General features: G+C 39.9%; 1 protein-coding gene across 1 annotated transcript in view; it reads left to right on the plus strand.

The window, feature by feature from the left end:
• LPCAT1 (lysophosphatidylcholine acyltransferase 1) overlaps positions 1-23,565 on the plus strand; it is a 64,172-nt gene that overhangs the window by 30,946 nt on the left and 9,661 nt on the right. The window contains exons 9-11 of the mRNA XM_059856319.1: positions 1,585-1,667; positions 11,927-12,052; positions 22,848-23,001. Coding sequence (XP_059712302.1) covers positions 1,585-1,667; positions 11,927-12,052; positions 22,848-23,001 — 363 coding nt within the window. The remainder of the gene's footprint in view (positions 1-1,584; positions 1,668-11,926; positions 12,053-22,847; positions 23,002-23,565) is intronic.

The raw sequence follows: 23,565 nt of genomic DNA on the forward strand, positions 1-23,565 counted from the left end.
TTCTCTTGGTTTTGTTAGTGATGTTGTAATGATTACGCTGTTTATGTTTAGTTAGGCACAGACATGCAGAACACCTCTGAAACCACCTCATATTTAAACTTCTCCTGTGTTTGGACAAATTACTTGATAGCCATTTGCAACACAAATAAATGGAGTGAGGTTTGGAAGTTGAAGGAGCAGTCTTTCCATCTCTGTTAACTTCAGAGTCCTTGTGGTTTTGTATATTACATGAGGCTGGTGTACCTGCTTGTAACATAAACTTAGAAGACAGGAGTCATGTGTTTTCAGCTGCAGTGTTGCACGTAGAGAAAACTCCAGCAAAACTCAAAATCAATTCAATATTTGTCCTTTACAGGAAAAGATGAATGTCCAATAGCAGTGTTTGGCTACCGTTGATCATACAGTTATGTAATTTTAAAAACACAGCTAGCTTCATGGTTATTGAGAAGTGTTTGCTGAAATTGTAAACTTTAAAATTAAGACTAACAACTTTACCCAGTTGTTAGTTTCTGTTTTAAAGACCAGTGTGAAATTTCTGGGTCATAATTTCCATTTTTGCTACTCATAGGTAATTATATGTACTACTACTAAGCTTCTTGCAGCTTTTTTTCTAAACAGAAGCTTTACACAGGATTGTGAGCATATTGCTTAATTAGTGCATAAATTATTTCACTGTGCTGCACTATTAAGAGAGTTAACTGTCTGGTACTGAGTAGGAGTGGTGATCAGAGTGATCCTCTCTTGTGCCTCCCATCTGAGAAGTTAGTCAGTTGGCAGAATGAAATGTTTTGCAAGTTTTTATTGGTGAGACTGGCCGTGATCTTGGGGCTTATGTAATTTTTCAATGGACACTTAAAAACAGCTTTAAACACTGGAGGATATTTTAATGTAGGCTGTGCCATTCTGAAAGCTGCTCTTTCTTTTGTGGGTCTCCAGCAGTTCTGGTTTAATTTTCTACTTTCCAACATCAGCTGTTCTGTGGTTCTCTGGTCATCTGCATTCATTTAGATTTTTTTTATTTCAATGGAGCGTTAATGGCTGATGTCCATTTAGAAGGAAAAAGTTTCCAAACAACCAACAGCAGAAAATAAAAACACTTCTCCTGTGCATATTAGGCAGTCATACATGATTTCAAAATATGCAGGGGGAACAGTAAATACCTGGTGTCCTTAAAATTTAATTTTAATTAAATTCTTAATTTTTAAGTTATAAAACAATATTCCTGTTGCATGTGCTTTTTTTGGTTATCTGAAAAGAGCTGAACAATACAGAAGGTAAGTGACATTTATACAAGAAAGTACTAATACTTCTAAATTATTTTCAAATTCTGAGTCCCATATAGGAAATGAAAATAAAACTCTGCTTGGATTCCATGCAGTGAGAAATGAGCAGAGTCAGTGTTATATGAATTTCTAGAAGTATGACATATACTTAAGCATTTAAAAGTTTCATTTTTAATATTTTCTGTAGTCTTAATATAATTTTCTGAGTAACAACAAACTGTATACAATTTTCACCGTAGTGCTGTAAGAGATTGTTTAAAATGTTAAATATTTTTGGTGTAATTCAGTTCTCTGTATGCAGTTTCTACCTGTGTATATTCCTTCAGAAGAAGAAAGAAAAAATCCAGCGTTATATGCCAATAACGTCAGGCGTGTAATGGCAGAGTAAGTATGTTGTAATTCTGTGTTAAAATAGATGTGTGATTTTAAATTTAGACTGAAGTAAATATCGCAAAATCAAGTCGGTGTGGTTGTCTGCCTACAAAGAGCCTTGTAGTCTGCAGGACCTTTTACATAGCAGTTACTTTCCCTTCTGAGGAGGCCAAGGAGCCACAAATACAGCAAGAACTGTTGGAGTCGATGGATTTGGAATATTTTTTTTCAGTTGGTTCTTTTGGGGGTTTTTAACATGCCTTCATATAACAAGCCAGTTCTGCTTGCTCCAGTGGGTATTTAATCTTTTGGGGGAAGAGTATGGTGGAATTTTTTGGGAAAGTTATGTAACTGAATTTTGTGCTATTGGGGTTGCATTTTAAGCTGTGACTGTTTTAATGAGGTTAAGAATAGTTTCATGTATTCATTGTTAGCCTGTAGTATTTCAAACAGTAAAGCACAGTGAAGTGGCTTTACTTCCATTGGAAACAGAGGGCTGATACAAGGCAAATTATTGAAATTAATGTTAATGTGAAGACAGTTAAAACATTTGTCTATAGGGTATAATAAAGGCAACACTTAATACTTTCACTCTTTTGTTGCATTTTAATTAATGTCTTTTTCATTTATTTTTTGTTCTTTCAGTAAATCTTCCATTAGTCAGTAGATAACTCTTTTCCATATATACAGTGAACCCTCAGGCCTGTGACCACTAATAACTCTTGAAAGGTTTATGTATCTTCCTAATCTTGATTTTGAAAGAACTTGTGAAATCATAATTTCCTTTGTGTAACTTCTCTTCCATTTCCAATTTAGGCCAAAGGCCAGTTTGTAGGTAGTAACTAAGAGTTCTTGTCTCCTTGAACCCAGGTCTGTGAGTTTCCTTAAGGATGTTGAGACAATAATATAATAATAGATCCATTGTACAAAAGGACATTCCTCACAGGAGAAAAGAACAAAAGGACCTGTTTGAATCATCCTGTCTTAGAGCCAAAAATCTTTGAGGCACTGGCCTTAAAGACTTTTGTTGGTAATTAAAGACCATCACCTGGCAAGTATTGTCCTCAGACTTTGTGCAGAAGGCCAGGTTATTAAATCTTCATTCTGAACTCTGCTCCAATCACATAACAGGGATTGTGTGCTATAAGGAAAACTTTTGAAAGCCTACAAAAGTTTACATCAACTGGCATGTTGCAAGCCTTCCACTCTAAGTGCTCTTAGGAGGAAAAACTTGATTATGTTTCTCCCTCCCACCCCTGAAGAATTAAGCATTTGTGGTCTCAGAAGAGGAGTGCAGATCTAACAGGAAGAGTGTCAGAATGAGAGATGTCAAAAATGGCTTTGGGATGAAGCAGGGGCTGTAGATGCTGTGTTAATGTGAATGGGAAAACCAACGTGTTTGGATATCAAAGTTTTGAAGTCAAAATGCAGATTGGAATAAACCAGAATGTAGATGCCTGGATACCATGGATAACTGTAGACCAAGTAACATCAACATAGTTTAAAATTATTTACTTCTGACCACTTCCAGATTCCTCCTTCTTGTGTCAGTTCTCTGGACTTACTCATGCTGCTTTTGGTACAGGAGATTCCAGCTCAAATGCTGGAATCAAGCATTTGATTCCAAGGCTGGAGCTGTAGGAGCTGCAACTCAAGTGCCTCGGGTGCTGTTTGGTGGTAGCATTGCACTCTGCATTGCTGGATAAAAGACAATATTACTGTTTCATCTAGATTTTCTTGAGGCTTGAGTTAGTGGCAGTGTAGCACTTTATTGTCAAGAGGTCCTTTTGGTATCTCTTTAGGTGTCTTCTTACCCCTCCTCCCCATCATATTTCTCTGTCTGAAGTGCCTGATTCTGCTGGATATTTTACAGCATCAAAGGTGGCACTCCCAGTGAGTGAGTCTAGAACCAGTGTTGTGGAAACCTTGTGTCTTGCTCTTGATTTCAGAGGGAGTTGATAGAAGTTGCTGAGTGCAGCAATGGATTTCTGCTCTTGAAATTGTTTGCCTTCACAATAATCCTAATTTGTGAACAGCTTCTATTTAGCATCGAACAAAGCATTTGACAAGACTGTTTCTGCTTGTTGGCTCTCTGAAGAATTTTTGGTTTACCCATATTTGACTAGCTTTCCTGTGGGTGGCCACAGATGTGAGTGATGGTGGTCTCTAGATACTCAATTTATATATATATATATAAAAGTGAACACTAAATATTTTGTTAAGGAGGTGCTGTCTTGTTTGGTCCTTCTAGCCTTGTTCTGGCTCCTACTCAGTTTAGTCAATGCCCATATCACCCACCAAGTGCTATCAGGATCTGTGTTTACAGTCACTTTCAAATCACTGAAAATGTTGAGTGCTTTTAAATATGGCAACAGTCCTGGCTGGTTCTCTTTATAATCAGTAAATAAAGTGTGGTGCTGTTCTGAGCTTGAATTCACTTCATGTGTTCTTTATTGGCTCTGAAATTCATGCCATGTAGGTAAATATTATGTTGCCTTACTTGTGTATTACTTCAGCAAAATCATCATTTTGGTGTTCATGTGCATAACCTATTATCATCATATGTTGATGGTAGTCAACTTGTGTTGGTTTGGTCTGTTAATTTCTTGAGTTCCACAGTTTCTTCTCTATATTTTCTACTCAAGTGTCAAACATTTTGGCCCATGTTGTTTTTTGGGTTTTTTTTAATCTTTGAATTAATAAGTAATAGTTTAGTGGAACTATGTTAGTGTTGTAAAATTGTCAGCTACTTGAAACTTCAATCCCAGCTTTTCCAGAATTATTAGGAACAAATCACTTGACCTTGCAATCACAAGTATTTATTTCTAAAAATTTCTCAGTGGTAGAGGAAATATCTGTCACTCTTAGAGCATTGGGAAATACTTACTTTTATTCATAAGATTTGTTGTCTTAACTGTTTCCCAATGTAAAGTATTGCACATGACAGAAGGGCCTTTTTCCTGATGACAATTTTCCTATCCTTAGCTGTAATTTGTTACATTATTTTTAGTATTTTCTCTTATGCCTTGAAAAGTCTTATGCTTCTTAGCTGCATCAATTGCAACTTTTTATGCATTTTTACCTTTCTATAATGTTTTGCTGCATCATAGTTCTTAATTTACTGATAGCTATTTAAAGAGTTATTTGTTTTGCGGATTGTTTGGAGTATTTTCCCCTAAAGAAAATATATTAGTTGCCTCTTTTTATTGTGGGGTTGTACCCATTTGCTACTGTTCTTAAATGCCTAGTTTTGATGAGCAACTGTATTCTAAAAGACATCTCTTAGTTGTACTCAAAGTACTATTTAGGATATAGAAATTCTGTTTGAAGGAAAAAGCAGATGTTTTTTTCCCCCAAAGTGGGAGTAAAAGTTAAGTTTGTTACCCTGCTGCTCTTTAGGACTCAGATATGTTTGAAAGAAGTATGTTAGTAGCTTAGCTTTTAGTTAGTTGTAAAAATTCATTTTGTACATAGATAAGCCAGTGGTAGTGAAGGCAGCTGATTGTGAAAATCTGCACTGCAGGCTCTTTGTGCAAGTCTAAAGTAACCTGAGCTGTAATTACAGATATAAGCTGATGAGACGATGATACACAGACCCACAGGTCACTTATTCACATGCAAACACAATTAGTTTTCCTTTAGTTTTAGTTTCTCTTAAAGACTGCCTTCGAAATAGGGAAGAATGTGGTTAGGTGGTACAGTTGGGGGAAAAAATGGAAGACAAATTATTGCAAATTTGTTCTTTTTTTTTTTTTTTTTTTTTTTGCATGTGGCAGTTGTTGAGACTGAAACTTGCAGGAAACCAGAAACCTTTGACCCTTTGTTTTTCAAAACTGTATGCACCTCAGAACTTAAGTTCTTTCAGTACTACTGATTTGAGCATTTTGTTTTCCTAGATCTTTTGAGTGTTAAACTCAGCACTGTAATAACATGTGTGACACTGTCCAGGAGTCCTGGAGTTTCATTTTTGGTGAGCCCAGAAAGGCAGCCTTCCTGTAGAAATGGCAAAATGTCATAATGCAGTTTGCGTTTGTCCAGTAATTTTGTTTTTCTTCCTCACAGAAACGTTTAAAGACATGTTTTTATATTTGCATAGATGTTGAAATTAATTAAAGTGCAGGATGTTAGACAGGGAACTTGAAACATCTGCCTTCCTGATGTTTTCTGTCAAGTGCTTGCCAGGATCACTTTCCCCATGTTGCAGCATGTCATACAGTTAAAGCACTGGCTTACCAGCTTGACATATGAGCATTGCATCTTGCTTTTGAAAAATGAGTACTTTTATCCAGCATGCTGATGAATGCACAAAACACTACAGGTAGTCTTCTGTGTCCATCTTCCCTTTTGTCATCTTCTACACAATCAAAATCAGGGTTTGGTTTTTTTCTTGCAGGCTCTGACAGCATCAGAATGTGATCTTTGCTAATGTTTGTGATAGAGTAATGCTAGTTGCTGAAGAGTGGCCTTGAGGATGGGAGTTTACAGTAGCTTACTGGTTTGACTCATGGCTATTTGTTGTATTCAGTGGCCTGTTGAATCTAACTTTGGAAAAACTGTTGTGTTCTGTGCCTGTGCTCTCTGAAATTCCTTGTGTGATTCTGCACAGGTACTGTTTGGATGCTCAGCATTCAACTTTGAAATCCAAACTGGGTTTTTGGCATTTTTATGCCATCAAAGGCATAAGCATCAGTGTAAGTGGAATTACTGTAGTGCTGGAGTTAACAAGCATCCATTTGAAGCATTTATGGTGAAGGGTCTAGAGAGTAAATCATGTGAGAAGTGGCTGAGGGAGCTGGGGCTCTGTAGCCTGGAGAGAAGAAGGCTCAGGGGGATCTTGTTGCTCTCTAGAACTGCCTGAAAGGAGGTTGTTCCAAGCTGTGGCTTGGCCTCTTGTCCAGCACAGCCAGTGGTAGGATGAGAGGAAATGGCCTCAAGCTGCTCCAGGAGAGGTTCAGGTTGAACATCAGGAAGAATTTCTTCATGGAAAGTGTTAAATATCAGAATGGGCTGCCCGGAGAGCTGTTCAGGAAACAAGTGGATGTGACACCATGGTTTAGTTGAAAAGACAGTGATCAGTCAAAGGTTGGACTTGACCTCATAGGTCTTTTCCCACCTAAAAAAGTGTGCATTGTTTGGGTTTCACACTATAAACAAAAATGGAGATGAGAGATACATTGTGCACTCTTTTCATTTCTGTGAACGCTGTGAGTGTGGCAGGTGGAGAACATAGTCACAGAACAGGGTAAACAACTGTGCAGCTTCTTGCTACATTTATTTTCTCAAGGAAGAAATTAATTCTTTAAATGTTAAGTAATGCTTTGCAACACTGGTTTGAACTGCAACATTCTGGTTTTTGAATGCTGACAGCACAAGGAGAATCTCTTCTGTTTTTTATCTCTTGAAGATTTGTGATGTGCAAGTCTACAAGATCAACAATTACAGGACTCAATTTCAAGCAACACCAGGCAGAAATACAGTCGTTGGCTGCTTCTTTTTCTGTCTAAAAATTAAACCATTTTAAGATAATAGATTCCTTATGTGAACTTCAGACTCATGACTGGACCTTCTTTTGCTTGGAGAATGTCACAGAGTAGTAGTCTGAGGAGAGAAAGGGACTATCTACTCTGGCCTTCCAAAACTAAATAGTTGGCAGCACTTCAGCTTGGGAAAGGATAGGGGAAGAGAGAATGGAGGGTTGTTTTGAAGATCAGGAAAATCACCAGTGTTCTGAAAAAGCATACTAAAGGAAGTCTTACTTTTCATAGCAGGAGAGATGGAAAGCACTCAACAGTAGATCAGCTAAAAGTATATTGAGTAAGTCTTTAAAATGTGCAAAATTGTGGCATTCATTACCAGATAGACAAAATTACTTCATCAGAGCTGAGATATACTGTGAAAAGCATGTGGTTAATTAGTGATTCTAAAACATAGTGGTACAAAAGGTCTCTGGTTCAGGAAGTTCCTATACTACTGATGACTAGATTGCATGACTACTAATAATTGGAGTTATTTGTCCACTGTGTTTTGTTTGTCTTTTTACTGAACATCTGGGAATGAAGAAAAATACCAAAATAGATAGAATCCTAATGTTTTCAGCACCTAATAAAGATAATAATTGATTTAAAGGAGTTTTTCTGAGCAGCCTATGGAATGTTCTCTTGATTAGTTCACAGTTCTGCTTATGAACAATGTAAAACATTTTGAGACTCTTTTTGTTGAAATGTAGATTCCGAATGTCACAATATTGCCTGTACTATTTTCTCTCACTTTACATAATATTCCAGCAGTTACATTCTGTTTTATGTTTAGCATTTTGCATGCATAGTGGATTGGTATGCAGAAAATGAGGAAGTTAATAATTCATCTTGTATTATGACTGGACAAATGTTAGACATAGGGAGCTGTTTGGTGTAAGACATCAGGGTATAACAAGTATAGCTGTTGTGTTTCTCAGATTGGGTTTGCAGGAAAGCTTTAGAGGTTTTGTTTCCTTTGAGTTTATTGTTTTCAAGCGACTTGCTAACTTTGAAACTTCATGTACTATGGTGTCATGATGGGTAAACAGCCAGCATCTTGGGCAATGCAGGGAAGAAAAAAGTTTAAAGGTATGTCAAGTGAGACATTCATGTCAGGCCATTTAAATCTGCTGGACTTTTAAAAAGGCTAGGCTCACATTAATGGAGTGTGAAAGCAGAGGTAGTTTGAAGAAAAGACAGGGGGAAGCACTTTCAAATGAAGATATGGGAAAAGTTGTTTTAGTTTATTAAGAATATGGGATTGTACTTGTGATTTGCATCTCAAATTGAAATTATCTTTTTTTTTCGCAATTGAAGTAGAAAAAGATTGCCTTGGAGAATAAATTAGAATAGTTTGATAACTGGTTCAGTAGAAAATCCTGTGAGTTGCACTTGTACCGAGGCCTTACAGTGAACTCTAATAAGCCAGGCTTTATTCTAAGAAATTAAAAATTTCACAAGTCTTAGTATAAATAATTAACTTTATATGTTGCCCAGCTTCAGTTTGTTCAACATTCTGAGCTGAAATCAAGGACCTTTAAAGCTGCTAGCTCTATACAGCTTGTGATTTGTCTTCTGAACTCAAGAGCCCCTTGAACTCTATCCGGCCTTGGCTGATTCTATGATTGAACTTTGCTTTGAGCAAAAGTGTTTCTTTCCTTCCTCACTTCTGATCTTTGTTATTGTGAAAGTCTGGATGTATATGTACCCTCTTTAAGTTCATTTGATTGGGTTTTTTTTAAGTCCAGTAGCTTGAAAATTACAACAGGTGAACAAAAGAAGCTGCTTTTGTCTGTCTGAATCCCATTTTGTGTTGACATTGAATATACATGTAGGTATTAATTGCAGTGGGGATTTTCCTTCTCTGATAGCAGCAATATAATTCTGGCCCAACTACCACCTCTTTTATAAGGGGTGCACAAAGCTATAAAAAGATGTAGGTTGTGTTTCCCGTTGTGGTTTGGCTGAGTCTGAAATGACCCTGGCCTTTGTTTGGAATTTGTTTTCTAAAGTTTGGTTTTGATTTTTTTTGTTGTTTGTTTTGGGCTTTTTTAAAATGTCTCTTTGGCTAGGCTGCTTCTGCCATTATTTGGGGACCATTATTTAGCAGTTATTTAAATCTGACATTGGTGTTGGGCTGGCAGTCACTCAGGCTTCAACCCTCCCCCAGGCTGAGTGCCCTGATCTTTCTTAGTCATCTTTCTTTTGATGTGTTGGAACAGCATCTCTCTTTTGGTTTTAACAAGCTATTGTTTCTTGTTTTGGCTTGCTACATTATGGTTATGTTTTAGCTTGTCCATCTTCTCCATTTCCCTTGAGAGAATGTTTGAGTTTCTTCTGTTTCTTTAAAGTCTCTTTATTTTAATTGCCACCTTTAATCATTTTCAATGACACTAATTTTTTTTCTGCCCTGTCAGAATTTAAGTATCTTACCACTTCTCCTGATGTCCTAATACGTCCAACAGAGGAACACTTTACTCTTTCAGTTTCCTAACTTATTTTTAACACGCTTCCCCTTTTGCATGTAGTTCCCCTGTGCTTCAGCTGATCGCCTGTAAGTTCCTGTATTTCTGTTACATGCTATACTTAGCCTGGCCTGGAGAACTGATGCATTTTGGTGTAATATGCTGGGCTGGGCTAGATCTTTGTTTATTGCCCCATTCTTTTGTGGAACTGCTCTGGGTAGTACTGTCTGTAGCATGTCCTTACTGGAGACAGTTGCCATGGATGTCTGTAGGGATGATCGAGGGCACTGGTGATACAAAAGAGGGGAATAGGAAGTAATCTCAACTGGCTGGATAAACTCTGCTTCTTTCATCCACTCCTTTCTCTTCTTTTGAGGAAAATCAATTTTGTATTGTAAAATCCCAGTGATTTCATCTTGTATAATATAGCACTATGTGGAATGAAACAGAAGTCTTGACATGCTCATAGTACCTGATCTCTAAGTCAGGATGAACTTAGAAATGGATTTAAATCCCCACAGCATGGGGGAGTTCTTCATCTGTATTTTATCATAAGCCTGTAGGGTGAGGTAAAGTATCACAAGAATCTTGTGCATTCCATTAAGGTGGTTTACTGATTTACAAATACTGCTGGGACACCATAGGAGGAGTGGATTGATGGAACACGAACAGATCAAGCAGAGAAAATTTTAGAGCAACTGGATTTAATTGCTTAGATCACCAGTATGAGACAATCTAATCTTCAACACTCTGCTTGTAAGATGACTTTTCTATGTACCTAAATCATTTGGTTTAGTTTGCTTTGTCCTTTTGTTCCTTTCTCTTTGTTTCTTCTTCTTAGGAAGGGGGAAGCTATTCAGCCAAGATCATTACCTTCTAATTCCTTGTTTTGTGCATAAATAGCTTATAAATACTATCTATTTTTTTTACCATATTTGGTACTTTGGAGCTTGAATATTTATTAGTGAGGTGTTCTTCCTAAATGTTTGACTTTCTCAGCCTTAAAGGGAAGAGAGAAGCCCTGATCAGTGCCTTTAAGGTCTAGTGCATGTCCTATATATCAGAATTCCTGAAGTTTGATAATTAATCAGTGGACAGAAGAGAACTGGCTTATGTTATTTACCTTGCCATTCAAAGGCCTTGGAGTGAGAGTCTGGGAGGAAGAGACTGTTTGACAGAAATTGTTTGTATAAGAGGTAACTGCCATTACAGATCAAACTGTTTATAGTAAAGCATAGAATTGAATGCAGAGTTTTCATCAAAGCCAAAATTAGTGTGGCAGACCTCAAGGTTTTGCATCAGTCTTGCCGTTAGTGTGTATTAACTTCACATATGAAAAAGGTGGTTAGCAGTAAGGTAGACAAACTGTAGGTGAAAAGAATGAAGGTAACTAAACAAAAAATTTTGTGAAGATTTCATCAAACTAGAAAACGCTGCATAAAGGAGATAATGCTCCTTACTATGATGAGTAAAATCAAGTATAGTAAAAATGTGGCAGATGAGTAGCTTATATGGAGCTATGCTGGCTTTCTGAATTGCATCTTATGTTTGTCCACTGAATTCTTAAAGGCTTCTTTCATACCACACTGTCTTTCTCTAAACTTTGCCACAGCAAATGGATGCAGCTTCAATATCAGGATTTCCATCATCTATCTTTTGGTGCTGCAATGACTACAGAGCATCAAGTTAGAAGTGAAGCCAAAACCAGTACTGAATTGTTTGGTGTATAAAGACTTGGGAGTATTTTTTCCTACCTTTATGTCATATATTTAAAAATAAGTTGTTTGCTTAGAGTTTAACTCTGCTTGTTTTTATATGTTGTGTTCTAGCTGTTCTTTATAGGGAAATGTTGCCTTTTGTATAATATTACTATTAGCTGAAGGTAATAGCTGTTCTGCTCAGGTGATTGTGCTAACGCATTTAATAAATCAATAATAATAAAAATATTGGCCACAGTTGTTAATAAATATATATTTGTGTTCTAGATTAAAAATTTTGAAACCTTAGTTATTCACTTATATGAAATTTATGGCAATGAAAGTCAATGCACTGCCTAATTTTTGCCTTGTGTTCTTGCATGTTTTCATGGACTCAATCAAAGCAGATGCTCTGTAACAGATCGAGTACTGTATTTTGTTCTCTCTATGTAAACTTACTTTTATTGGCTCTTCCTTACAGTTTTTCGGATTTGAGAGCATAATTGTTACAGGATTTCTTGCTGTGAAACAAGTGATTATTATGCTCAGTTTTTTAACTGTCTTGTTTACAGTTTTTCTTTGGTTTATTCAAGGGCGTTGGGAGTTCCAGTGACAGACTACACATTTGAAGACTGTCAGCTGGCTTTGGCTGAGGGACAGCTTCGTCTACCTGCAGATACGTGTCTTTTAGAATTTGCAAAGCTTGTGAGAAGCCTTGGGTGAGCATATACAATATTTATATGTAAGGTGCATCTTTATTATATATCTGTAGTTTTCCCATCATGTAACAATATTGCATTTATGAGTATAAATGGAATGCTGTCATCATACAATCAGGGAAACACAAGTGTAAAATTAAAACAGTACTGTACTTCACTTGCAAGCAGCACCCCTGAATCCTAATGAGTAGGTTGTAAAATTCTTATTTTCCATCTGACAAGTGAGCAGAATGAGTCAGAAGCATTCATTTCTGAGCTAGAAGACAGTTTCTGAAGAGGATCAGGAATACCATGGGATTCCTAATATTTGATTCAGTTGAGAGTCAATTGCCTTTTCCTGTGACATCTGTGGAGGGAAAACAAATGCTGCCAACAGCAATCTTGTGACTGGATTAACCTTGTAATAGTGAGGACAGAGGGGTCGCCCTATCCTGAGAAGGACAAGGTGGTGGTTGATCTTTTGAGCAGGTCACTGCCAGATGGACTTTCTAATGCAGCTGTAGCTCAGCGCTTGCAGCTTGGGCCCTCTCTGCTTTCTTCCCATAGTGCTACTTTCTGCTAGCTCTACTTTTCTAAAAACCCTCAGCAAACCCAAAAAATTTAAATAAACCGAATAGTAGAACTTGCTGCTGTTTTCCACTTTTTCTCCTGCTTCTCCAGTGATCTTACTGAGCGACTATGAACTAAATGTACAGCCTCATCCTATTAACTCTCAATATGCAAACACCTTTTTCATTTTCTTGTCTCATCACCTGAAAGTACAGAGTGTCGTTTCATGTTTCCATTGTGTATTTTATTTCCTTTCACTAATTTTTCCTTCATTTTCAGCTTGTGTACATAAATGAAAATACAGAAGAAAAAGCTCTGTTGGAGAATAAGGAATGTAGGACAGCACACATTATAAATTCAGATGACAAGCATGTACTAATCTATTGTCAGGGCTTCCATTTGAAAAACTTCCATTAGGATAGGAGAGACTTATAAGGGAAAATAAAGATTCTCACTTTGTTTAAAAGGCTCTGAATTTACAGTACTAAGGAAGAAAAACAAGTGAAGCAAAACAAACCAACCACCCACGTCTCTTATTATGCAGTAGATAATCCTGGGATTCAGTTTAATCCTCTTGTTAAGTTGTCTGGCTTCTGTCTGCTCAATTTAAATCTGTTCTTTCAAATTATGCTTTTCTAGGGTTTTGTTTTGGCCTCAGAAACAGTTGCATGCATTTGTGAGTGAGGTTCGCTGCAGCCCAGGAGTTCTCTCTCTGGCATGAGTAATTAATCTTTGGTGAAATATAATCCTCTCTGAATTTGGTGTGTGCCAATAAGAAGGATATTATGCTGGTATTTTTCTGGCACAATTGGATGAAGATTGTAATATGACTTCATCTCTAATGCACATTTGATAATAATGTAGTAATTTTGCTGTTTATTCAAAGGTTTTGAGGCCAGGGAGGCATTAAGATCATCCACTAGCATCCCTAAACAACTGGAGGAGTAAATTTTATCCAATGAATTTTTCATCCGCTCTTAACACTTATTTTTGAGCAATGACATACTTTCAAGGTAACATCCAATTTTAAGATTCCTATAGTAAGGCAAATTCAGAGTTGGTTTTGGTTTCTGTTTTTTGAAATCAACTTACACCTCAGTTTGCTCTACTGAAGAGTTACTAAGGTGCACATTATGTGTCTATAGGATTCATTATCATTGTCTGTAAAATTTGCTTAGCCTGCGCTCAGATGGATGGGATCCAGTCCAGAATCCATGCAGGCACAGCAGTGAGTTCTCATGCTTCATCTAAGGAAGAGCTCGGGCTGCGTTAACAGAGCTGTACAACTGGCCTGTACCAAACTCTGTGATAAAATTACTCTTTATCAACAAGATCAATTGATCATAGACCTGTCTTCTCAACTTGTGCATTCATTACTCCTCAAGGAGTAGTATTTCTCTTCAGTCTGATAATTTGTCTGACCAACAAGCTAATTTCTAAACTATGTGCAGTATATGTTATAGCTTTCTTTTGTTTTTTTCATACATTGTAAATCCTCTGCTTCATTTGATGACTTATTCTGTAAGTGATTGCCCCGCTGTTTAAAGCGAATCTCTTTTTTTACTTGATCTGAATCTATTGCCATGTTCTGGACATTTAATCTTATTTGGATTTTGTGCCTTACTAAAACTTCTTTGAATATCTACTCCTTCAGGAAGTGTTAATACATGTAATTAAGTCTAGTCTGTCTTTTTATGAGATGCTTCTAATGAGTTGCTTTAGGGTAGTTGCCTGCAAGGAGATCCTTGAGTTCTAGTTTGAATTAATTTCTTCCTATTGTTTCAAGATTCTGTTTTTTCTAATTCCCGATATTACCTCATCAAGTTGACCATGAGGATCCTTTTAGTCAATGCAGCTGTAAGCTACCATGATCTACAAGGACCTCAGGCCTGCTGCCTGCCTATTCTACCTCAACAGCATCTACCATCCAAACAACAATGCAGACATCAGCTCTCCACTTGTATCTGAAATGGTCCACATTGTAGGTAGAACTTTGTATCCCGAGACTAATAAACCTCACAGCACAAGGCAGCTGCAAAAGGCATGCCAAGAGGAACTCAAAACTGCTACAACATGGCCTCCTCAAACGCTCCCTTCCTGGATCCTGACTTTACCCACGGCTGCTTGTAGTGCTCTACCTAGTGTATGTTAGAGTTATGGTTCCACCTAGGGTTAGGGTTTTGAAAACCAAAAACCCCAGAGCTTCAGGCACACTGCAGCTGCAAAAGACATCCTAAGGCCAATACAAAACTGCTACAACATGGTCTCCTCAACAGCTTTCTACTTGGAACATTCCATAGCACTAGGTTGCTTTTTCTGTTCTTCCTAGGGTTAGGGTTCGACCTACCGTTAGGGTTCTGAAAACCACAAAGCCCAGAGCTCCAGGCACATTGCAGCTGCAAAAGCCATCCCAGGGGCAATACAAAACTCCCACAACATGGCCTCCTCAACAGCTTTCTCCTTGTTACATTTCTTAACACTAGGCTGCTTTTGATGCTTAGCCTAGGGTTAGGGTTCCACCTAGGGTTAGGGTTTTGAAAACCACAAAGCCCAGAGCTCCAGGCACACTGCAGCTGCAATAGGCATCCCAAGGGCAATACAAAACTGCCACAACATGGCCTCCTCAACAGCTTTCAACTAGGAACATTCCATAGCCCTAGGTTGCATTTTCAACTCTGCCTAGGGTTAGGGTTCCACCTAGGGTTAGGGTTTTGAAACCCACAAAGCCCAGAGCTCCAGGCTCTCTGCAGCTGCAAATGGCATCCCAAGGGCAATGCAAAACTGCCACAACATGGCCTCCTCAACAGCTTTCTACTTGGAACATTCCATAGTCCTAGGCTGCCTTTTTACTCTGCCTAGAGTTAGGCTTCCAACTAGGGTTAGGTTTTTGAAAACCACAAAGTCCAGAGCTCCAGCCACACTGCAAGTGCAAAAGGCATCCCCAGGGCAACACAAAACAGCCACAACATGGCCTCCTCAACAGCTTTCAACTAGGAACATTCCATAGCCCTAGGTTGCATTTTCAACTCTGCCTAGGGTTAGGGTTCCACCTAGGTTCAAAGTTTTGAAAACCACAAAGGCCAGAGCTCCAGGCACACTGCAGCTGCAAAAGGCATCCCAAGGGCAATGCAAAACTGCCACAACATGGCCTGCTCAGCAGCTTTCTCCTCTGAACCTGCCTTAACCCTAGGCTGCTTTTGGTGCTCAGCCTAGGGTTAGGGTTAGGGTTAGGGTTCCACCTAGGGTTAGGGTTTTGAAAACCACAAAGCCCAGAGCTCCAGGCACACTGCAGCTGCAAAAGGCATCCCAAGGGGAACATAAAACTGCCACAACATGGGCTCCTCAAAGCTATCTCCTTGGATCATTACTTCGCCTTAGGCTGCTTTTGATGCTCTGCCTAGGGTTAGGGTTAGGGTTCCACCTAGGGTTAGGGTTTTGAAAACCACAAAGCCCAGAGCTCCAGGCACACTGCAGCTGCAAAAGAAATCCAAAGGGCAATGCAAAACTGCCACAACTTGGCGTCCTCAGCAGCTTTCTGCTTGGAACAATATTTCGCCTTAGGCTGGATTTGATTCTCTGCCTAGGGTTACGGTTAGGGTTAGGGTTCACCCTAGGGTTAGGGTTTTGAAAACCACAAAGCCTAGAGCTCCAGGCACACTGCAGCTGCAAAAGGCATCCCAAGGGCAATGCAAAACTGCCACAACATGGCCTCCTCAACAGCTTTCTCCTCTGAACCTGCCTTAAACCCAGGCTGCTTTTGGTGCTCAGCCTAGGGTTAGGGTTAGGGTTAGGGTTCCACCTAGGGTTAGGGTTTTGAAAACCACAAAGCCCAGAGCTCCAGGCACACTGCAGCTGCAAAAGAAATCCCAAGGGCAATACAAAACTGCCACAACATGGCCTCCACAACAGCTTTCTACTTGGAACATTTTTTAAACCAGGCTGCATTTGATGCTTTGCCTAGATTTAGGGTTAGGGTTAGGGTTCCCCCTAGGGTTAGGGTTTTGAAAACCACAAAGCCCAGAGCTCCAGGCACACTGCAGCTGCAATAGGCATCCCAAGGAGAACACAAAACTGCCACAACATGGCCTGCTCAACAGCTTTCTACTTGGAACTTTTTTTAACCCTAGGCTGCATTTGATGCTCTGCCTAGATTTAGGGTTAGGGTTAGGGTTCCCCCTAGGGTTAGGGTCTTGAAAACCACAAAGGCCAGAGCTCCAGGCACACTGCAGCTGCAAAAGGCATCCCAAGGGCAATACAAAACTGCCACAACATGGCCTCCTCAACAGCTTTCTCCTTGGAACATTCCATAGCCCTAGGCTGCTTTTGATGCTCTGCCTAGGGTTAGGGTTAGGGTTCCACCTAGGTTCAAAGTTTTGAAAACCACAAAGCCCAGAGCTCCAGGCACACTGCAGCTGCAAAAGGCATCCCAAGGGGAACACAAAACTGCCACAACATGGCCTTCTCAACAGCTTTATACTTGGAACATTTTTTAACCCTAGGCTGGATTTGATGCTTTGCCTAGGGTTAGGGTTAGGGTTAGGGTTCCACCTAGGGTTAGGGTTTTGAAAACCACAAAGCCCAGAGCTCCAAGCACACTGCAGCTGCAAAAGGCATCCCAAGGGGAACACAAAACTGCCACAAAATGGCCTCCTCAACAGCTTTCTCCTCTGAACCTGCCTTAACCCTAGGCAGCTTTTGTTCCTCAGCCTAGGGTTAGGGTTAGGGTTCCACCTAGGGTTAGGGTTCTGAAAACCACAGCCCAGAGCCCCAGGCACACTGCAGCTGCAAAAGGTATCCCAAGGGGAACATAAAACTGCCACAACATGGGCTCCTCAAAGCTTTCCCCTTGGATCATTACTTCGACAGCTTTCTCCTCTGAACCTGCCTTAACCCTAGGCTGCTTTTGGTGCTCAGCCTAGGGTTAGGGTTAAAGTTAGGGTTCCACCTTGGGTTAGGGTTTTGAAAACCACAAAGGCCAGAGCTCCAGGCACACTGCAGCTGCAAAAGAAATCCCAAGGGCAATACAAAACTGCCACAACATGGCCTCCTCAACACCTTTTTTCTTGGAACATTACTTCGCCTTAGGCTGCTTTTGATGCTCTGCCTAGGGTTAGGGTTAGGGTTCCACCTAGGTTTAAAGTTTTGAAAACCACAAAGCCCAGAGCTCCAGGCACACTGCAGCTGCAAAAGGCATCCCAAGAGCAATGCAAAACTGCCACAACTTGGCCTTCTCAACAGCTTTATACTTGGAACTTTTTTTAACCCTAGGCTGCATTTGATGCTTTGCCTAGGGTTAGGGTTAGGGTTAGGGTTCCACCTAGGGTTCGGGTTTAGAAAACCACAAAGCCTAGAGCTCCAGGCACACTGCAGCTGCAAAAGGAATCCCAAGGGGAACACAAAACTGCCACAACATGGCCTCCTCAACAGCTTTCTCCTCTGAACCTGCCTTAACCCTAGGCAGATTTTGGGCCTCACCCTAGGGTTAGGGTTAGGGTTAGGGTTCCACCTAGGGTTAGGGTTCTGAAAACCACAATGCCTAGAGCTCCAGCCACTCTGCAGCTGCAAAAGGCATCCCAAGGGCAATACAAAACTGCCACAACATGGGCTCCTCAAAGCTTTCTCCTTGGATCATTACTTCGCCTTAGGCTGCTTTTGATGCTCTGCCTAGGGTTAGGGTTAGGGTTAGGGTTCCACCTAGGTTTAAGGTTTTGAAAACCACAAAGCCCAGAGCTCCAGGCAAACTGCAGCTGCAAAAGGCATCCCAAGGGGAACACAAAACTGCCACAACATGGCCTGCTCAACAGCTTTCTACTTGGAACTTTTTTTAACCCTAGGCTGCATTTGATGCTCTGCCTAGATTTAGGGTTAGGGTTAGGGTTCCACCTAGGGTTAGGGTTTTGAAAACCACAAAGCCCAGAGCTCCATGCACACTGCAGCTGCAAAAGAAATCCAAAGGGCAATGCAAAACTGCCACAACATGGCGTCCTCAGCAGCTTTCTACTTGGAACATTTTTTAACCCTAGGCTGCATTTGATGCTTTGCCTAGATTTCTAGGGTTAGGGTTAGGGTTCGGGTTCCACCTAGGGTTAGGGTTTTGAAAACCACAAAGCCCAGAGCTCCAGGCACACTGCAGCTGCAAAAGGCATCCCAAGGGCAACGCAAAACTGCCACAACATGGACTCCTCAACACCTTTTTTCTTGGAACATTACTTCGCCTTAGGCTGCTTTTGGTGCTCTGCCTAGGGTTAGGGTTAGGTTTAGGGTTCCACCTAGGTTTAAAGTTTTGAAAACCACAAAGCCCAGAGCTCCAGGCACACTGCAGCTGCAAAAGGCATCCCAAGGGGAACACAAAGTGCCACAACATGACCTCCTCAAAGATTTCTCCTTGGAACATTTTTTAACCCTAGGCTGCTTTTGATGCTCTGCCTAGGGTTAGGGTTAGGGTTAGGGTTCCCCCTAGGGTTAGGGTCTTGAAAACCACAAAGCCCAGAGCTCCAGGCTGCTGCAAAAGGCATCTCAAGGGCAATGCAAAACTGCTACAACATGGCCTCCTCAACAGCTTTCTACTGTGAACATTCCTTAGCCCTAGGCTTCCCTTTCTACTCTGCCTGGGGTTAGGGTTAGGGTTAGGGTTTCCCCTAGGATTGGGGTTCTGAAGACCACAAAGTCCAGAGCTCCAGGCACACTGCAGCTGCAAAAGGCATCCCAAGAGGAACACAAAACTGCCACAACATGGCCTCCTCAAAGCTTTCTCCTTGGAACATTTCTTAACCCTAGGCTTCTTTTAATGCTCAGCCTAGGGTTAGGGTTAGGGTTAGGGTTCCACCTAGGGTTAGGGTTCTGAAAACCACAAAGCCCAGAGCTCCAGGCACACTGCAGCTGCAAAAGGCATCCCAAGGAGAACAAATAACTTCCACAACATGGCCTTCTGAACTGCTTTCTCCTCTGAACCTTCCTTAACCCTAGGCTGCTTTCATGCTCTGCCTAGGGTTAGGGTTAGGGTTTGGGTTTGGCTTAGGGTTAGGGTTTGGGTTAGGTTTCGGGTTCCACCTAGGGTTACGGTTCTGAAAACCACAAAGCCCAGAGCTCCAGACACACTGCAGCTGCAAAAGGCATCCCAAGGGGAGCAGAATTCTGCTACAACATGGCCTCCTCAACAGCTTTCTACTTGGAATGTTTCTTAGCCCTCGGCTTCCTTTGTTGCTCTGCGAACTCCCTCTGCTTCGTCTTCAGAGTCCTCAGATGTCATCTATAACAAGAAAAAACTCCTCTGGACGGTCTTTGCCTTCTGCATTGTTGTTAAAAAAATGCTCTCCACTACTGGAGTTGCTCATGGATCAGACATGACAGCAAATACTAACCATGGTAGCCCCTGCTTTTTTGGATGAAGGCAGGGTGTTCCAAGAGTTTTTCAGATGGTCAATTTTTCCGGTTTTACGTATAGTTGCGCTAAGATAGCTTGAATTTCCACACAAGTACATCAGCAGACTTAAAGCTGAATGTATTGTGCTTTTCTGGCTTAGGGTATGTTTCTCTGTGCTTGCAGTTTCCAGCAGATAGCTACAAGATCCAGCTGTTCTTCCAGCTCTGTAAAGGGTTTTGGCAGGTTCCCCGGCATGCAAAAAATAAGCTTGTTTTCAAGTAGTCACATATAGTTAAACTAGCTTACTTGCTAAAAATAGTGGTAATTATGCTGTAAAATATTCTACCTTGGGGGATCTGGTTTTCCTTGTGAAGTCTGCTGTGAAAAATTTAATGTTCAGAGCTGTTAATCTTGAAAAATGTCCTTTCCATCTTCATGGACTCAGGAATACTTCCTGTTCTCTTTAGTGTGCACCTAAAAAATGAGGCAAAACATCACAACAGCAAATAATTTCATATATGTTATAGCCTAGATCCTTCATGGAGACTATTAAGCCAACAGACATCATTTCAATTCTTTCATGAGGGAAGACATTTGTTGTCTTTCTAATTTATGGCCTCCATTGGGATAAAAGTGACAATTGTAAAGAAATTGGGACATTCAGATCTTTTCACATTGGTTCACAAGCTATTATGAGCTTTGCACTTGGCTTCTGAAGACTTCAATTTAGCAGCTTATGGTCATCACATATTAATGACTTCCTGATTTTGAAAGGCTAGAGGGAAGTGTGCCCACCTTGGATGACCAGAAGCAAGATGCTGTCATACTCAAACTGAAGCAGCTTGCCTCACTGATTCACATACTGCTTTTGAGATTGCCTTACACCTCTTTCTATATTTACAAAACATAAACCACAAGATGCCTGTAAGATTTGTGATGAGCTGTATTACTTTCCATACAAGGTTTTGCCTTCAAGCTTCTATACTTGTTCAGGCTTAATTACTGGTGAAGAGGAGATCTTGCAAGTCTTGAGTGCTACTCTTCAAATGAGTGCTCCCTCATTTCTAGAAGGTGAATTTTGAGACAATTCATTGCAAACAAAATCTCTCTGATTTAGAGACAAATGTTACACTACATATTCTGTGTCAGTGGGGGCTTATCTCAAGGGAGGATTTAGATGCCAGCTGTCCTTGTGCTACAGTTAAAATCCAGTGCAGCCAGTACTCTGGGTTATTTTATCAGTGGACACTTCTTCCATGTAATCCTACATGTGAGAAGATGAGTTCTGTGTGCATCTCAAATCCTCTATGGATTTTTTTTTTTTTGGTTATTGTTCCTTCTACTTTTCTGCTTGATTGTGGAAAGTTAATGTTTGCAGAAGGGTATGTCATTCTTTTTTCACTGTCTAGGACTAAATCTTGAGATAAGTGCTTTAAACCTAGGATGGAGAATTTGTGAATTTTCTGTAGGAGCCATGAGTTTCTGGAAGAATTCTTGCATGTTCAAGTCTTATAATTCAGAAATACAGGTCTTGGCTGGTTTAATTTGTACATATTGGTAAGTCAGTATAGGTCATGACAAAAACCATGGGAGTTGTATTTTTACTTAAGAGTTGTGATGTTTAGGAAGGGTCATTAGAGCAAGCAATCCAGTTCTGGAGCTGATGTATCAGATCATCTTCCTAGCAGAAATGCTCTTATCTTTTTTCAGAAGCTCCTCAGAATTCTGATATTAAGCATTTTATTCATTCTTGTTACTGAGAGGAAGCTGCTGAAGAGTCCCAGCTGCAGTCTGGTGTAAGCTTCTGAGTTGTGTGAATAACTGCTTTTCCTTGTCTGCAGCAGCAAAACAGGCAACTGCAGAAGGACACTGTAGGAGACTTTACTGGCATCCTTTGTCTTCAGAGCGGAAAGATGCCTAAGTTACCCTAAATCAGTTCAGAGGAGACCTGATCCAGATCTGCTTGATGTTATATTAAGTGGGAAAGCTGCTTTTCTTTACATCGTACCTGCAGCACCATTTATTTTATTCATAGTAAGATTATTCAGTAGGGCTTTTTTGTTTGGTTGGTTATTTTTGGAGGTTTTGTTGTTGTTGTTGTTGTCAGCTTTTTTTTTTTTTTTTTTTTTTTTTTTTTTTTTTTTTTTTTGCCAAGCCAAAACAGGAAGCTTGACTTAGGGAAAAATCCAACCAACAACCATGCAGTAGATATCTATATAAATATAAAGTTGTTCATTCTTCAGTCAGTATCTGGTTTTGCAATAGGGAAGGACTAAGGAAATTCTGTAGCTGTACGAACTACAAGAATTTTGTTTGGGTTACCTCATAATGGTGTCCAACTCAAGACTGAATGTGAAAAATGAGGACTGATAAACAGGATTAACAGTATAATCACTATTATGTAATCCCTGGGGTTTTTTTTTTAGGTAAGATGCATCATGTCCTTCCTCTTCAGTGACATTAGTAAATTTGGAAACATAATTGGTTTATGTTAGTGTCCTACAATACAGCCATTTTCAGGTGACCTAAATTCCACCTAGTTCTCCATGCTTGGAATTTATTAGCTAGTTCTTGACTGTGTTTCTGTGTTTCTTCCTGTTGAACTGCTTACACATACGGCTTATAATCAAGGTAGACTAAAGGACATGAGTTTGCCCAGGGTTTTTAAGCCCTTGCAGTAATTCCTGATACAGCTTGAGAACTAATGAGAGCTTTAAAATTACAGAAATACATTATTTGATAATAAAGTTGTGTAATAATTCTGAAACCAGACTTTGTAATGCTTTACGCCATAATCATCCTTTTTTTCATTTGATATTTTGAAATACATATTGTTAAAACTGGGTTTATTTTTAAAATGTGCAAAAATAATGTGCTTTATAGGCTGAAGCCAGAAAAACTTGAAGATGATCTTGATAAATATGCTGCCAGTGCCATGAAAATGAAGAAAGAAAAGGTTAATCTCAAAGAATTTTCAGCCTACTTGGAATTTCCAGTTTCTCAGACATTAGAAAGTATGTTTGCACTTTTTGATGAGGTAAGAAACAACATTAAGTTTTAGAATTTTACTGCTTTTGGTAAACTCCACTTTAGCCTATTTCTGTTTCAATTGATTCACTGAGGTCTGATTTCTAAGCATTTTACCATAGAATTTGCTTACTGCACTTCCTTTCAACAAGGTAAGGGTGCCTATCATCAGCTAAATAAAGCATTCCTTCAGCTAGAACTTAAAAGGAATATCAGCTGGACAAAAACTGTCTCTTTTTCTAGATGCAAAATATGAAGAGGAAGAAAGGTAGGGTCAGGCTAGACCTCTGCTGCTGCTCATAGCAGATGAATGCATTGTCTGTTAGCTGATATTTTGTTTACCTTGTAAATAAATGACTTGTTCTTCTACGAGCCTGAAACCTGAAGGATCTTGGCTAGTGAGCCAATTTTTCATTCCTCTGGCAATCAGTCAGAATGGGGAAATGACGATTATCTTTGTGTGGATGAGGTGCTGTCTGGACCAGGAGGTGGATTTGTCCACAGTGTTCTCTCCTGGAGCAGATGTCATGTATTCAGGGCTTAAATTAGGGTGCATTGTCCTCTGGCTCTCTGG

Source organism: Haemorhous mexicanus, chromosome 1 (assembly GCF_027477595.1).
Source record: "Haemorhous mexicanus isolate bHaeMex1 chromosome 1, bHaeMex1.pri, whole genome shotgun sequence".
Classification (NCBI taxonomy): Eukaryota; Metazoa; Chordata; class Aves; order Passeriformes; family Fringillidae; genus Haemorhous; species Haemorhous mexicanus.